Source organism: Cnephaeus nilssonii, assembly GCF_951640355.1.
Source record: "Cnephaeus nilssonii genome assembly, chromosome: 18".
Taxonomy (NCBI): domain Eukaryota; kingdom Metazoa; phylum Chordata; class Mammalia; order Chiroptera; family Vespertilionidae; genus Cnephaeus; species Cnephaeus nilssonii.
Window position 1 is genome coordinate 143,531 of NC_137089.1, and position 13,939 is coordinate 157,469.

The window sequence follows — 13,939 nt, forward strand, 5'->3', positions numbered from 1 at the left end:
TGGAGCTCTCGGGACAGAGGGAGCCGGGCGAAGTCTGAAGGGAGAGGCGGCCGTGGAACAGCGAGGCACCCACGTGCCCCGCAGCCCAGGCCTCCCCGAGCTCCGATAGCCTCCCTGGGGTCCGGGGGCCTTGGGACCAACACTAGCCACCACTGCCAGTAAGATCTGGACCAACTTGCCCGGTGTGTGTGGGTGGGGGCGTCTGGGTTTTAAGGCCTTGACTGACGCATAGATCAGGTCGCCAGGGAGGACACGGTGAGGGACAGAGAGGGTCTGGGAGTTAGGAGGGCTGGTGAGTCTGGGCAGCTGCCAGGGGCATTTTGCCAGGACCACACCTGTGGGTCAGTCCTGTCCCTGCTAAAGCCCTCACAGGGGGCCAGGTCTGCGCAGGGGGTGCTGGTCCCGCAGGCTTCACTAGCCTGAGCTTCCACTACCTCTCCTAGAGAGCCCCTCCTCCACCCGGGCCAGCCCCCTCCAGCCTGGAGCGCATTTCCCTTCTAGACCCCAGAGGAACCCTGGTGTGCCCGCAAGGATTTTTAAAATATGCAATACCGAGGGAAGGTAGGGGAGGATGGGGGTAAGGGGGAGAGATCAACCAAAGGACTTGTATGCATGCATATAAGCCTAACCAATGGACACAGACACCAGGGGTGTGAGGGCATGAGTGGGGAAGTGGGGGGAGGGGGGACAAGGGGATTAAGGACACATATGTAATACCTTAATCAATAAAGAAAAAAATAATAAAACACAAAATAAAATATGCCATACCTGACTATTTAGAGAGGGACACTGACCTCTTTTCCTTTAGATTATCAAATAAAAAGATGACAACAGCCAACATAGCTGATGTAAATGAATCTGTTGTAAATGAATCAAAATTATACCAATTTTTAAAATATATGTTTTTATTGATTTTAGAGGGAGATGAAGGGAGAGGGATAGATAGAAACATCGATTGGCTGCCTCCTGCACAGATCAAGCCTGCAACCCAGGCATGTGCCCCCTGACCAGGAATCAAACAGGTGACCTCTTGGTTCATGGGTTGATGCTCAACCACTGAGCCACACCAGCCAGGCCCTATTTGGTTTGTTGTTTTTTGTCAGATGGGCAAAAAAAAGTTGTTGGTGTGACACCGCAGACTTTTAGTAACTAGTTTATGTGCCATGAGATGAAGAAAATTGACAACCGCTGTTCTAGGCCAGGGGTGGGAAACGTTCTTTCCTGCCAAGGGCCTTTGGATATTTATAACCTCATACATGGGCCATACAAAATTATCAACTTAAACATGACGTTGCTCTGAAAAAAGCTCCTAGATTGATTGAATTTCGAGTCCCGCCTGCAGTTGCCCTGATGGGGCCAGACCAAATGACATGGCACGTCCCCGCCAGACGTTCCCCACCCCTGTCCTAGACCAAGCGCCAGGGTGCTGCGGCTGCCTCCAGTCCTTCCTGTGCACCCACACACACAAGCCTGCACGCACTCCCACGCGGGGTGAAGCCAGGTGCTCCTGGAAGACTCTCCTGGGGAGGGACTGTGACCCATGGGGCTCCCTGAGAAGTGGCCCGTAAAACCCCTCCAGCTAGGAGACTTGTCCCTCCCGTGCACCCCAGCCCAGGGTACTGCCCAAGTGCCCCCAAGGAATGAGAGGCATCCTCCCCAGGCGTAACCCCCAGAGCACCTGGACCCAGAGCAGGAGAAGAAAGGTGAGGCAAACCTGGTTCCCAGAAGTCCTCCAGGGCCCGCGGGTCCAGCTCACCCAGGGCCAGTGAGCTGCAAAGTTAAAGAGGGCCTCAGGTCCAAGGACCAGCTGAGGACAGGCACAAGGTCTCCAGGGCCCGGGAGCACGGAGGCCCTGCAGCAGCCCCTGGGGAATCCTTTGAACAACTGTGTCTCCCGCCCCCACTCGAGGATTCCTCCAGGAAGCCTCCAGTCCACCACTCGGGTCCTTCCAGCTGCTTGGCCTTGAACTCTTCCTGGCAGCCTGGCTAGGGCAAATCGCTTTCCTGTCTGTTAAATGGCAGCCTTAAGCCCCAGCCCGGGACAGATGGATAAAAGAACCATGAGTCCTGGGCCCCTTCCGGGCTTTTCCTTCCAGCTTATAGGGGGTGCCAAAGGCAGCCCAGGGGTGAGAAACAAGGCCTGGGTGGCCTCCTGCAACCCCCACTGGAATCTCCCCTGCCCCTCCCTCCCAGATTAACTGAAACCTGCTAATTGTGGCAGCCCTCTGCCTGGTCCCCTCCCCCACCGCCCTATTTCACCTCCCTTTGCCTCCTCTCCCCTCCCCCTTCCATCCGAATGATAAAGGGCCCGGCCCCGCCTGCCCCCACCCAGCCTCAGGCCCTAGCCCTGCCTCACCCTCCTACCCTATTGCCCTGCGCCCTCAGCCCTTCCAGACCCTTGCCCACGTTGCTGGCCTCCCCTTTATGGGGCCCTGCAGCAACCCAGGCCTGGGGCTCGCGGGGGCAGGGTCGCCCTCCCAGCCGCCCAAGAGGAGGAAGAAGAGATACCTTCGGCATGACAAGCCTCCCTACACCTACTTGGCTATGATCGCCCTAGTGATCCAGGCTGCACCTTCCCGAAGGCTGAAGCTGGCCCAGGTGAGAGGGTCCCCGCTCCCGCTCGCACTCCGCGTTCGGACCTTTCCCCAGACCCGACCCGCACCTACTTCCAGGCTCAGGCTCCGGCCTCCATCCCCACCTGGCCCTGCCCAGCTATGCCAATGGGGCCAGTACCGCCCCGGGCACCAGAGGGGAGAGCTGAGGTGCTCAGCAGGCCCAACCCTCGCTAGTGAGGGGCCCTCTTCTCCCTCGGGCGTGCAGGTGTTGGGAGGTGGTGCGGGGGCGCCCCTCAGCCTGGCTGTGGGGGAGGGGCGGCGCTGCCCCCCGCGCGCCCAGCCTCACGGCGCCTGCCCCGTGGTTTCAGATCATCCGCCAGGTCCAGGCGGTGTTCCCCTTCTTCAGGGACGACTACGAGGGCTGGAAGGACTCCATCCGCCACAACCTCTCCTCCAACCGCTGCTTCCGCAAGGTGGGGCAGGGTCGGAGCCGGAGCCGGGGCCGGGGGCGGGGTGAGGAGGGACATCCTGAACTTCCCGGGTCGGGCGGCCCCACCAAGCTTGCGCCCCCTTCCCCCCCACACACACACCAGGTGCCCAAGGATCCTGCGAAGCCCAAGGCCAAGGGCAACTTCTGGGCGGTCGACGTGAGCCTGATTCCCGCCGAGGCGCTGCGGCTGCAGAACACGGCCCTGTGCCGGCGCTGGCAGGGCAGGGGCGCGCGGGGGACCTTCGCCAAGGACCTGGGCCCCTACGTGCTGCACGGCCGGCCCTACCGGCCGCCCAAGCCGCCCCGGCCTCCCAGTCCCCAGCTGCCACCCAGCGAGGGCTTCAGCATCAAGTCTCTGCTGGGGGACGCCGGGGAGGGAGCGCCCCCAAGCAGCCAAGGCGGAGCGGGTGCCCTTCCAAGTGAGGAGGAGGTGGTGCCCACACCGCCCGTGCCCTCTGAGCGACCGCCGTGGCCCCTCTGCCCCCTCCCAGGGGTCATGAGGCCGGAGGGGGAGACTTCCCAGGGGAGAGCCAGCAGGCCTCCACCCCTCTGCCCCGAGCCCAGGGCCTGGCCTCTCCACTTACTGCAGGGAACCTCCGACCCTGGGGGTCACAGGGCTTCACTTTGGGGGCAGCTCCCCACCTCCTACTTGCCCATCTATACCCCCAACGTGGTAGTGCCCTTGGCACCACTACCACCCACCTCCTGCCCCCAGTGCCCGCCCCCATCCAGCCCAGCCTACTGGGGTGTGGCCCCTGAAACCCACAGCCCCCCAGGGCTGCTCTGGGATCTAGATGCCCTATTCCAGGGGGTGCCACCCAACAAGAGCATCTATGATGTGTGGGTCAGCCACCCCGGAGAACTGGCTGCCCCCACCCCAGGCTGGCTGCTCTCCTGGTACAGCCTGTGAGCTCCGGGGCAGGGGCTGCCTCCCCTCCCCCACCCACCCCACCTCACCCCACCCCACCCCACCCCCTGCTGCCACTGGCTTGTGGCGGGGACCCAAGGCCAAGAGGACTCCAGTGTGGCCACAGTGGCCTCGAAACACCGGGCACCAGCCGCTGAGAGTCTACCACGTTTATTGGCCACCCCACAAAGGGTGTGTCAGCCCGGCCCTGCAGGTCCGTCAGGCCCCTGCTACCCCCAGAGGCCAGGCTGGGGGGAGTGGCCTTTCCTGTCCCCTTCCTAGCCCCACCTTCTCTGGCCTCTTCTGTCTGTCCATCCGTCCATCCATCACCATCTGCCACCTCCCTCTCTTGGCTGCGGGGTTGGGGGAGGGAGAACTTCTATGGCAGCTCAGCCTGAAGCCCTTTACTTCCTCAACTGTCTGGGCAGAAGGAAGCACCTTTTTGGGGAAAGGCATAGGGGCACAGGGACCGGATCTCGTGTGGGTGGTGCCGTGGGGGAGAGAACAGTAAAGGAATGGACCACATTTTAATGCCGAGACTGATGTTTGGTGTCGGGGCCGTGATTGCGGTGACTCTGAAACCAGTAGGCCAGGCCCGGCTGCTCTGGGGTCCCCCGCTGCGTTAGGCGATAGCAGCAAATGGTGATAAGGAGGGAGCCAGCCGGGGCCTGGGCTGAGGGCGGGCGATCTGTACTCCGGGCGGAACACTCCTCGCCGGGAGGGGGGTGAGACAGCTCTGGGAGTTTGGGAACCCGTGAGCTCCCAGAGGTCAAAGGTTGTCGGAGTGTAGGGGTTTTGCTGCTTCCGCCGGCAGAGGGCGCAACCCCAGACTCCTGGGCCTGACTACGAGAGCAGGTCCTCGGGGGACCCGGGCGCCGAGCCGTCGGGGCCCGGGCTGGCAGGGCTTCCCGGGGACGGCGTAGGGGTGCAGAGGGTCCCAGTGAGCGGCGTGTCCGTGCTGACGGAGGAGGGCGTCCCCGAGCGCCGGGTTCTGCGGCGCCGCGCCGGCCCCAGCTCCACGCGGCCCACTCGCTCCGCGAACTTGAGCGAGCACACGGTCTCGCCGAGATCCTCGGGGCGCGTGGAGATCTGCGGGGAAGCGGCGCTGTGGGCGGGGCCTGGCATGCAAATCGCGCCCCCCCCCCGCCCCGGGCTTCGCCTCCGCCCGCACCGCGGCCGCCCACCTGCAGCAGCAGCACCGCCGTGGCGCCCGGGCCGAGCGCGGGCTGCAGCAGGCGCGTGAGCTGCGAGTCGCGGAAGGGCACGTGCGGCCGGCGGGCCCGCAGCGCCGTCATCACCCCTCCCAGCGCCAGCAGCGAGCGGTTGATGGTCCGGGCCTCCCGGAGACGCTGGGCGTCGTGAGTGTCGCCTCTCGCCCTGCAGACGGCCCCCGCCTTCCGGGCGCGCTCGGACCCCGCCAGGTCCACCAGGTGCAGCGTGCCTGCGGGGGCGAGCGAGCCAAGTGGAAGTGACTCCCACCAAGGTCCCCCGTGCGCCCCTGCTCTGCCAGCGCCGACAGACCCTCCACCGCGGGGCGGGGCGGGGCCGTGGTACCCGTGGTGCCTGAGCCGCGCGGGGAGGATGCTGCCTGCAGTGTCAGCGTGACCAGCGCGTGGGAGCGAGAGCTGTGCTGGTTCATGGCGGTGGCGGCGGTGGCCCGGTTGCTCCTCCCCAGGCTCAGCATCTGGAACGCGCAGCGACAAGGCGTGGCCTACTGCAGGGTCCACCTCCCCAGGTGTGAGCACAGCTGTGTGGCCCCCTGGGCAGCCTTACCTGGTGCAGAGTCTCCAGGTTGGGCACATCCCAGTAGGTGAGGCCGGCCACTTGGATCCCTCCCTGACCTGCAGGGCCCTGCCTCACCGCCAAGCGCTCAGGGGGCCCGGGGGCTAGCAGGTCCCTGGTGAGAAAGGCGAGGCCTTGGTTCAGGGGTTCTTGGCAAAGGGGCGGGGGGGGGGGGCACCTAGGAGGCAGCCAGGGTGTCGCCCTGACCTGACAGCCTCGTTGTAGATCTCCACCATGCTGAGGGTCACTCGGGGGTGCCCTCCGGCCCTCATCTCCCGGAACAGTGACTGCAGCGCCCTAGGAGCTATGCCGGGGTCCTCAGGTGGGCCCTGGAGAGGGGGTGGGTGCCACATCGGGCTCACGTCCTAGTCCCTGGCCCCAGGAGCCACCCAGAGCACACCCTCTTCCCACCTCCATGCTGTAGGTCTTCCCGGTCCCCGTCTGGCCATAGGTGAAAATGCAGACGCTGTAGCCTCGGAGGCAGGACAGCACCGCGGGCTCCAGCTCCCTGAAGACCTAGGGGTGGGGGAGGGTCCTGAGTCCTGGACCTGGGCAAGGTGGGAATACAGCGCAAGTGCCCTGGAAGGATGGTTCTGGGGAAGGTCTGCTGGAAGGGGGTCTCCTGCCAGGCAGAGGAGGCCCCCTGGACGGGAATTTGCCCCGCAAAGGGAAGGGTGTGACAGGAGGAGGGAACAGGCGTGCAGAGTATTGGCATACTGGTGACCACGTGGGGGGACCAGGGCATTCGCAGTCACTGCCAGGGTCAAACCCAAGGGCAGGATTGCAATGCCCCCTCGCAGGAGACCACTGTTGTGAGCGTTAAGGGGGAACGTGTGCCCAGAGGCTACAGGGGTGCTCGCCACAGGAAGGGTGAGCCCAGAAAGGCCGGGAGGTGGGGGGTGGGGACGCTGGCCCACCAGGATGCTGGGACTGGGCCCTGGGAGGGTGCGGAAAGGGCTGGGAGAGATGGAGCTGTGATGTGTGTCCTGTGAGCAATGGCATGGCCAGCGTCCGTGCACAGAAGGCTGGTAAGTGGAGGAGCTGTCATTTCTGCTGAACGTGCTGGCTGCCCGCCACGAGAGCAGAGTCCAGTGCTGCGAGTTGGTGCCTAAGCTCCCAGGTCTGGCAGGAAGCACCGGGAGTGCCAGTGGCACCATCGCAGACGTGGCACCGAGAGAGGCCTTTCAGTCTCACCCAGACACTCTGACTTGGAGGGCCCTGTCCAGGACCAGCTCCCTCCCCACCCCAGTGCAGGACTGCAGTGCAGGGTGGGACCGAGGCTAGCGTGTCAGGTACAGAGGTAGGTGGGAAACAGCTGTAGTACCCCAGGACATGGGGGAGGGAGACCTGGCCACCCCGAGGCCAACAGGAGCCCGATTCTCAGCCAGCTCTGCCCTGACCCAATCCCCTCCCAGGCCTGCCTCCATGTCCTGAGCTACGGAAGCTCCAGCAGCAAAATTTGTGTGCGACACATGGTGTGTGTGCAGCAGGGTGGTGGTGGCTGGGTTAAGCCTCAGCTTTTCTGCTGGGTCTGGCAGGAAAGGGGAGGGGTCAGGGAGGCGGGGTCTGCACAGGGTAACCCCGCCCAGAGGCTGGAGGCTCGCTTGCCAGCGCCCTGTCTGTGCCCTTGGCCACAAAGCAAGGAAGGCTGCCGGTTCTCACAGCTGGCAGACTCTGGGCCTGGCCATGGAGCAGGCAGCCTGGGAAGCCGGGGGTCGGGGTGGGGGGAGTGGTCACAGCACCATCCCCACCACAGCAGCACCCCAGCTACGCTCCCCAGCCAGCTGTGCGTGAGCAGTGACCTCAGACAGGTTCGTTTTCTTTAGTTTCCTGGTAAAAACATTATTTTTAAACGTTAACCTTCCTGTCTGAACCAGATCTGTTCCCCCTGGGCCTGCACAGCTTGGTGAGGGGACGCAGAGGGGAAACCCTGGAAGGAAAGTAATGTGCCCAGCTCGGCTTCCGGCCCTGCCTCCCAGCCTCCCTCCCCCTTCCCTGCTGGAATCTAGGCACTTTAGCTCCCGGGAGGGCAGAGGGGCAGGGAAGGGGCACCCGAGCCTCTGAGGGAGGGTCCACACAGGTGTGAGGGCGGAGCATCACCTCCTCCTGGCTGGCGTCTGGAGGGAAGACCCAATCCAGACGGAAGCGACGCCGGTGCCCTCGGTAGCAGGTGGTGACCGTGCCGCCTGGGCCGGGCTCCGAGCTCACCAGGCTGGAGGGTGTCCCTGGCCTCAGCCGACACAGCACACGGATATTTCCTGGGGTTGAGATCAGGGCAATGGGCTGCCGCCCAGACCCTGAGGCACAGAGAGGCTCCAGTTCCTCTGGCCTGCCCACCCCACCCCCATGCTCCTCAGTGGCCATACCCTTGAGCTCCAGTAGACGCCCTGGGCATCCAGTTGGGGGCTCCTGCTGCCCTTCGGGGAGCTGAGCCCCGGCCCCACTGACTGACAGTGTCCTCAGGGCCCAGGATACCTGGGGGAACAGGGATGTGAGCAAGGCAGGGAGGGACAGCCGAGGAGAGGGGAGGGTGCTGAGGGCAATATGGAGCCACTCTATGGCCACCAGCTGTGGGAATCCACAACCTCCAGTGGCTGGGGTCCCTGGGGGCATCACTCAGTGGGCCTGGATGGAGCCCACCAATCAGGACCTTGGGCAAGGATGCCAGCTGTCTCCTGTGGGCTTCCTGACAATCCTGTGAGGGGTTCCCCGCCACCCCAGTTAGTGCAGGACAAGAATGAGACCCAGAAGTGAGGTAACACCTGGGTCACAGGAGCTGTCCTGGCTCCAGAACCCACAACCTCCATGAGAGCAGGCAGCTCCCTGGGGCTGGGAAGGGGGAAGGAGGAAAGAGGGGTTCCCCGAGGGGAGGACACCGACTGGCTGCCCTGAGCGCACACACGGGAGAGAGAGAGCGGGTGGTCCTGACCTGGCCCCGGGCCTCACTCAGGGAGCCCTGGCAGCTCTGAGTGAAGGTGCTGACCAGACCTCGGAGGTCCCCGCAGCCCTGACGCAGGCTGGCCATGCGTGCCCGGAGTCCTGGTGGGAGAAGGAAGTTGTGAGGAAAAGCCCCAACCCCGTGGCCTTCCCAGGAGCCCCCGGCCCCAGGTCTCACCTGCCAGCTGCCCGTGCACCTGCTGCAGCTCCCTTCTGCAGCTCTGCTCTGTTTCCTGCTGGAGCTGCCGGAGGGCCCCCTGGAGGCCCTGCAGCTGCACCTCCTGCACCCCCAGCTGCCCACCCCACCCTGTCACTGAGGGAGTAGGCACTTACCAGGCCTTGCCTCAGACATCCCCCTCCCCGTGCCTCCGTCTCCCCAGCCCCCGGGCCCAGCGCTCACCTGGACTCGGAGGGCTTCTGTGGCCTCCTGGGCCTCCTGCAGCTGGCCCTGGAGCTCCACCAGTGCCTCTGCCTCCTCCTGCGGGAGGGGTGGGGGCCATGGAGCCAGAAGGAAACTCACTCGGGGAGGGGCATGCTAGCGGCCCCATTGCACACAAGGGGTAGTCAGGTCAAGAGGGGCAGACAGAGCCCATCATGAATCCATGCAGGACTTTACCCCAAGTCCCGTGCTCGCCTGGGGTCAGTAACTCAGAGGACCCATGGTGAGTGTGTGTGTGTGTGTGTGTATGTGTGTGTGTGTGTTTGGGGGAGAGGGATCTCCCATGGGCATCAGTCTCCTCCATGGGGTTGCCCTGGGCCTGTCCACATCCTGGTCCTGGAAGGTCAGGGAGCGCCCCACTGCCTCTGTTCCACAGAGCACCAGGTCCTGAGGGCGATGTTGCTGGAGACCAGGTGGGCAGGAGCCCCAGGCTGCAGGGACAGTGGCAGGTATGGAGCAGAATACCTGCGGAGCCCTGGGAGGGGGGGCAGCGCCCCAGTGCCTCAGGAGGTCCTGAGTGAGGATCAGGCTCTGTTTCAAGGCCTCGTTCTCCAGGGTCAGATGCTGAACCCTTTTCTCTGAGTCTGTTGCCCCCTAGAGGAGAGGAAGGTCTCTGCACTCACCGGATAGCCCTGGCCCCTCTCCCCGCCCCCACTTGAGCCCAGCCTAGCAGCCTCACCACTCCCAGGTGAAGGTGGCCCAGTCCCTCCTCCTGCAGATCCAGCTGCTGCTTCAGCTCCTCCAGCTGGGAAGGAGGAAGGGGGACAGGGTGGAGCACCTCCGTCCAGCCCCCCAGTGCCCACCCCCTCCTGGGTTCCTCACCTGTCCAAGAACGAGCTGCTCCAGCTGCTGCCAAGCCCTCTGGTCCTCCACCAACTGGGGGCGCTGCTGCCCCTGGGCCTCAGCCCTCGGTGAAAGGGAAGGGTTTTCTTGGGATGTGGGTCCTGAGGTGGGGTGCACCCAGTTAGGACTGATTGAGATTTCTGGCCTGAAAGGCGGGGGGGAGGGGGGGAGCACCTCGGGAGCAGGGCTTGGGATCCCACACTCTAGGCTGCTCAGGTCCTGGTGGTCTTCACTCCCTCCACACACTCCCTTTTCAAATCACTGTTTCTTACGCACCAGCAGTAGTGGGGGGCTGCACCCTCGAGGCTGGCTGAGTTTCCTGGGGCAGGGCCTGCCTCCCCCTGGGGCTCCGAATCCATGCCAGGAGAGCCAAGAGCTGACCAATCACCGTCAACAGGGGGGGGACATCACCAGGCTGAGAAGGAGATGAGACTCAGAATGCAAGAGACTAAGGGGTCCGGGGGTGTGGAGGCCAGGACTGGGAGAAAGGACCCTTGGCCAGCTCGCCTCTCAGCCCGGCTCACCTTGCTCAGATCGGCAGGATACCCGCAGCTCTCTTCCGCCCCCAGCTGGACTGAAAGGAACTCGGCAAGACGCACGAGAGCCTCTTCCAGGGAGACCTCAGCGGGGCGGCCCTCGGATCCCTCTCCAGGCCTATCTTCCGACTCTGAGCAGCCTGCAAGGCCAGGTAGTGGGAGGGGGAGGCACCTGTCGGGTATCCCTCCCAATGAGGTCACGGACACCTCTCCCTCTCTTGGACGGCGGGGTTTCCTCATCGCCCCGGGGACGCAGCGTTCCGGACGCACGACAGCACCTACCGACCAGGCCTGTCAGCTCGGTCCACAGTTCTGCAGGGGGCTGGTCGGGGCGGCGGCGATCCCCGGGCTTGCAGCGGGCATTCTAGCGGGGGAGCAGGGGAAGCGCTTGAGGAGAGGCCGGGCAGCCTCCCTCCGGGAAGTGGGCCACAAGGGTCTCTGCTTGCAACCTGAGCAGAGACAGGGTCCTCTGCACGGCCCTCCTCCCCAGAGTCAGAGCCCCTGGTGACCTGCGCTGCGCGGGCCTGCGCAACCCGCTCTCAGAAGGGGGTTGCAGGTCGTGCTGCGTCCGCCCCCGCTCACCTGGGCGGGGTCCCTGGAGTCGGCGGACGCCGCGGCCCCTCCATCCCTGCGAAAAAGGCTGTAGAAGATGTAGATGAGCAGCGAGTAGAAGGCGTACATGGGAGCGCGGGGCGGCAGAGGGCCCGGCTTCGCGCCGCCCCGCGTCCCCGCGCCCGGACTCCGCTCCCGCCCGCAGCACAGCCGGTGCGCATGCTCGGGGCGGCCGCCCCCACGGCCCGGCTCCCGCGGGCGTAGAGCGCGCGCCCGAGGAAAGAGGTGATGGAGACTGGTGTCCCCGGGCCCACACCCGGACACCTGCCCTGCGCCCCTAATCCCGACTTCCAGGAGACCGCAGGCTGAGATTGCCCACAGCCCCGCATCTCCTTTTCCTGGAATCCCTCCCAGCCCTCCGCGGGGGCCCCCACGGCTTTCGCCCCTTAGAGCCAGAGCCCACCGGCATCCTCCCTCTCCTCCCCTACAGCGCCGCCCCTTCTTTCAGCCCCGCCCATCAGATCTACCACCCGCCCTAGAAACCCTCCCCTGACAACCCCGCCCCGCGCCTCCTCTCACTGCCTCGTCCAGCCCCTTTTTACGATCCTGCCCCTCCTCACAGCCCCACCCACTCATTTCAGCCCCACCCACTCATTTCAGCCCCGCCCCCTCTCACAGCCCCACCCATCATTTTCAGCCCCGCCCCCTCTCACACCCTCACCCGTCATTTTCAGCCCCGCACCTCCCGGCCTTTCCCCTTATAGCCCCGCCCATCAAAGCCCCGCCCCTCCCCTGCCACGCCTCTTGCAGCCCCTTCCTCCGACTCTCCCTCCATCGACCCCGTTTGCGCTCCTAGACTGTCTCCTCCGCCCCGGCCTCGGCCCCGCCACTCTAGCCTCCGCTCCTCTCGTTGGTTCGTGCCGGGCCCACACAGGAACGGTGGCGCTGTGCGCAGGTTCCGGCCTCCCGTGTGCCGCTGCATTGGGGCCGCGCAGCTGGGCCGGGGCTGTCGCTCCGCTCGGGCTGGGTTCCGGAGACGCCGTCTCCCCAAGCGCAGGGTCCGGGCCGTGGGCCTGCGATCGTGCCGAGCTGTTCTCCCCCAGGCCCGGCGCCCCCATTCGGGTTCCAGGGCTCACACCCGCCCAATCTAGGCCCCCCTCCGTTTTCTTTTTCCGGCCAAAATAGGTTTTTCTTCCCCAGTGGTGTCCAGTGGCCTCGGAGCTGCAGAAACGTTCGGGTGAGCTTCTCTCAACATTTAGAAATGGGGCTCTGGAAACTGGGCGTCCTCGAGAGCTGCCCTTAAGACTTCAGGGCGCCGGCTTCTGCGTTCCTTCTTAACTTTCCCAAGTGTCTCCTCAAACTCACCGCCGCCCGAGGTGCCATGGCACCCAAGCCATGGGGTGAGTGGAGCATGGCCCTGTCCCACCTGGCGCTGGGAGTGGTGTCTCTGCATGCAGCCCTGAGCACTGCCCAGGTGAGTACACAGGGGCTGGGTAGGGAGTATCCCATTCCCGAACCCCAAGGACATAGCCAGTTCCTTGGGTCAGGGAGAGAGTGGTGAGAGGTGTTTGGAGTCCAGCTTTTATGAGACCCCCTTAGACCCTCCCCTGTTTAAAGGAAGGTCCTGGCCTCTTTCCCCCACGTCTCCCCTCCCTGTGTTGACAGGCAAGTCGAGGGGCTGCTGCTGGCTTCCTGCTCCAGGCCTTGGCTGCTGCCACCATGCTGGTTCCAGGGCTAGGCACAGATGAAGATTGTCTTGCTGGAGCCTGGGTGGCCACTGTCATTGGCCTGCCCCTTCTGGCCTTCGATTTCCACTGGGTGAATGGGGATCGCTCCTCTGCAAACCTGCTCCTGGGAGGAGGCATGGTGCTAGCAGTGGCTGGTGACCACCTCGGAGCAGAGGGCCGTTCTGTGGCCGGTCAGGCGGTGGTGCTGGTGGTGGCGGTTACTATTCTCATTGTGGCCGTATTCACAACCAACACTTACGGCATGTGGGGGGGCTTGATGCTGGGTGCCGCAGGCCTCCTGGGCCGGCTGGAGGAGGACAGGCTGCTGTTGCTGCCGAAGGAGGACATCTGTCGCTGGGTCCTGGCCGCGGGCAGTTGGGCCTACCACCGGGCCTTGCACACACAGCGCCTGCAGTGGGAGTGATGTTTGGAGCCTGCTGGGCTGGGCTTCTGCCCTGGTTACCACCTCACCTCCTGGGGCCTCCTTCCCTAGAGACAGAGTCTCCTTCCTCCCAAAGTGGGCTTGCTGCAGGGTGACCCCTCTGGGGCAGAATCTGGGCACTGGTTCTCGGGTGGAGTGTGAGGACCCGCCTAGGCCAGAATAAAGGGGATGGAGTCCAAGCACATTTGGGGGTCTGATTCTGAGCAGGCTATGGTTGTGGATCCAGAGAGAGGCTTGGTCTCCAATAAACCTTAGGGATTCTACAGGAATATGGAATCTGCCCGTTCTTGAGAGGGATTGAGCTTTCTAAAGCTCCCAGGTCAGCAACCGGATTCCAGGAGCAAAGGAAGGGGATGCACTGAAAACAGCCTAGGGCCTCGCCCACCCTGGGCTCCTGCTGGCACCTGGACTGAGAAGACATAATCCTGGGAGCCTGCTCTCCGGGCACATGGTGGAGTTCTGAACACCCTTGCATAGCCTGGCAGGTGGGCTTCTGGGCAGTGACCATCTGGGCTGCTGGCTGGGGTGGGGACAAGGGAGGTCTGTACCGCAGCTGTTCCCAGAAACGCACATTCCCTCCCAGGGCTGCCTGGACCTCTCCCTGTTTGTCCTCCAGCCTGTGCCTGGCAAGTCCTCACTTTCCTCTGTGGACCCTCTTCAGCTCCCTACCCCAGGGTTAGGAAACCAGATTGGGCCGAGCAGGGAGTCAGATTCCGGTCTGGAGTGCTCC

General features: G+C 64.2%; 3 protein-coding genes across 6 annotated transcripts; 2 read left to right on the forward strand and 1 right to left on the reverse strand.

Moving 5' to 3' along the window:
- The first annotated feature begins 723 nt into the window (after positions 1 to 723).
- FOXH1 (forkhead box H1) lies at positions 724 to 3,974 on the forward strand. Of its 2 annotated transcripts, XM_079795823.1 has the most exons (3): positions 2,323 to 2,597; positions 2,923 to 3,027; positions 3,148 to 3,974. In XM_079795823.1, the coding sequence occupies exons 1-3, from the start codon at positions 2,424 to 2,426 to the stop codon at positions 3,952 to 3,954; spliced, it is 1,086 nt and encodes a 361-aa protein (XP_079651949.1). In that variant the 5' UTR covers positions 2,323 to 2,423; the 3' UTR covers positions 3,955 to 3,974. The 2 variants fall into 2 exon arrangements, with proteins under 2 accessions (XP_079651950.1, XP_079651949.1); XM_079795824.1 differs by having other exon boundaries at positions 724 to 2,597; positions 2,923 to 3,974.
- Positions 3,975 to 4,142: 168 nt separating this feature from the next.
- On the reverse strand, positions 4,143 to 11,515 carry KIFC2 (kinesin family member C2). Of its 3 annotated transcripts, none has more exons than XM_079795820.1 (18): positions 11,071 to 11,515; positions 10,771 to 10,852; positions 10,477 to 10,628; positions 10,229 to 10,367; positions 9,932 to 10,053; positions 9,789 to 9,854; positions 9,575 to 9,703; positions 9,071 to 9,148; positions 8,849 to 8,963; positions 8,663 to 8,772; positions 8,100 to 8,208; positions 7,834 to 7,991; positions 6,145 to 6,249; positions 5,941 to 6,062; positions 5,725 to 5,848; positions 5,506 to 5,635; positions 5,136 to 5,392; positions 4,143 to 5,056 (listed from the first exon to the last, which is right to left on the reverse strand). In XM_079795820.1, exons 1-18 carry the CDS (start codon positions 11,167 to 11,169, stop codon positions 4,721 to 4,723), a joined length of 2,433 nt encoding a protein of 810 aa, XP_079651946.1. In that variant the 5' UTR covers positions 11,170 to 11,515; the 3' UTR covers positions 4,143 to 4,720. The 3 variants fall into 3 exon arrangements, with proteins under 3 accessions (XP_079651946.1, XP_079651948.1, XP_079651947.1); XM_079795822.1 differs by having other exon boundaries at positions 4,144 to 5,056; positions 8,849 to 8,927; positions 11,071 to 11,514; XM_079795821.1 differs by having other exon boundaries at positions 4,147 to 5,040; positions 11,071 to 11,513.
- Positions 11,516 to 11,857: 342 nt separating this feature from the next.
- On the forward strand, positions 11,858 to 13,614 carry TMEM276 (transmembrane protein 276). Its single transcript, XM_079795938.1, has 3 exons — positions 11,858 to 11,953; positions 12,241 to 12,514; positions 12,706 to 13,614. The coding sequence occupies exons 2-3, from the start codon at positions 12,422 to 12,424 to the stop codon at positions 13,189 to 13,191; spliced, it is 579 nt and encodes a 192-aa protein (XP_079652064.1). The 5' UTR covers positions 11,858 to 11,953; positions 12,241 to 12,421; the 3' UTR covers positions 13,192 to 13,614.
- Positions 13,615 to 13,939: the final 325 nt, after the last annotated feature.

What these genes read in the sequence shown, in the direction of transcription:
- FOXH1 (XM_079795824.1), top strand. Translation starts at nt 2,424, where the DNA reads ATGGGGCCCTGCAGCAACCCAGGCCTGGGGCTCGCGGGGGCAGGGTCG. An exon ending in GAAGGCTGAAGCTGGCCCAG is followed by an intron (nt 2,598 to 2,922) that starts GTGAGAGGGTCC and finishes CCGTGGTTTCAG; the next exon opens with ATCATCCGCCAGGTCCAGGC.
- TMEM276 (XM_079795938.1), top strand. Translation starts at nt 12,422, where the DNA reads ATGGCACCCAAGCCATGGGGTGAGTGGAGCATGGCCCTGTCCCACCTG. An exon ending in CAGCCCTGAGCACTGCCCAG is followed by an intron (nt 12,515 to 12,705) that starts GTGAGTACACAG and finishes CTGTGTTGACAG; the next exon opens with GCAAGTCGAGGGGCTGCTGC.
- KIFC2 (XM_079795820.1), bottom strand. Translation starts at nt 11,169, where the DNA reads ATGTACGCCTTCTACTCGCTGCTCATCTACATCTTCTACAGCCTTTTT. An exon ending in ACCTGGAGACTCTGCACCAG is followed by an intron (nt 5,636 to 5,724) that starts GTAAGGCTGCCC and finishes TGCGCGTTCCAG; the next exon opens with ATGCTGAGCCTGGGGAGGAG. An exon ending in CGGCGGTGCTGCTGCTGCAG is followed by an intron (nt 5,057 to 5,135) that starts GTGGGCGGCCGC and finishes CCCCGCCCACAG; the next exon opens with CGCCGCTTCCCCGCAGATCT.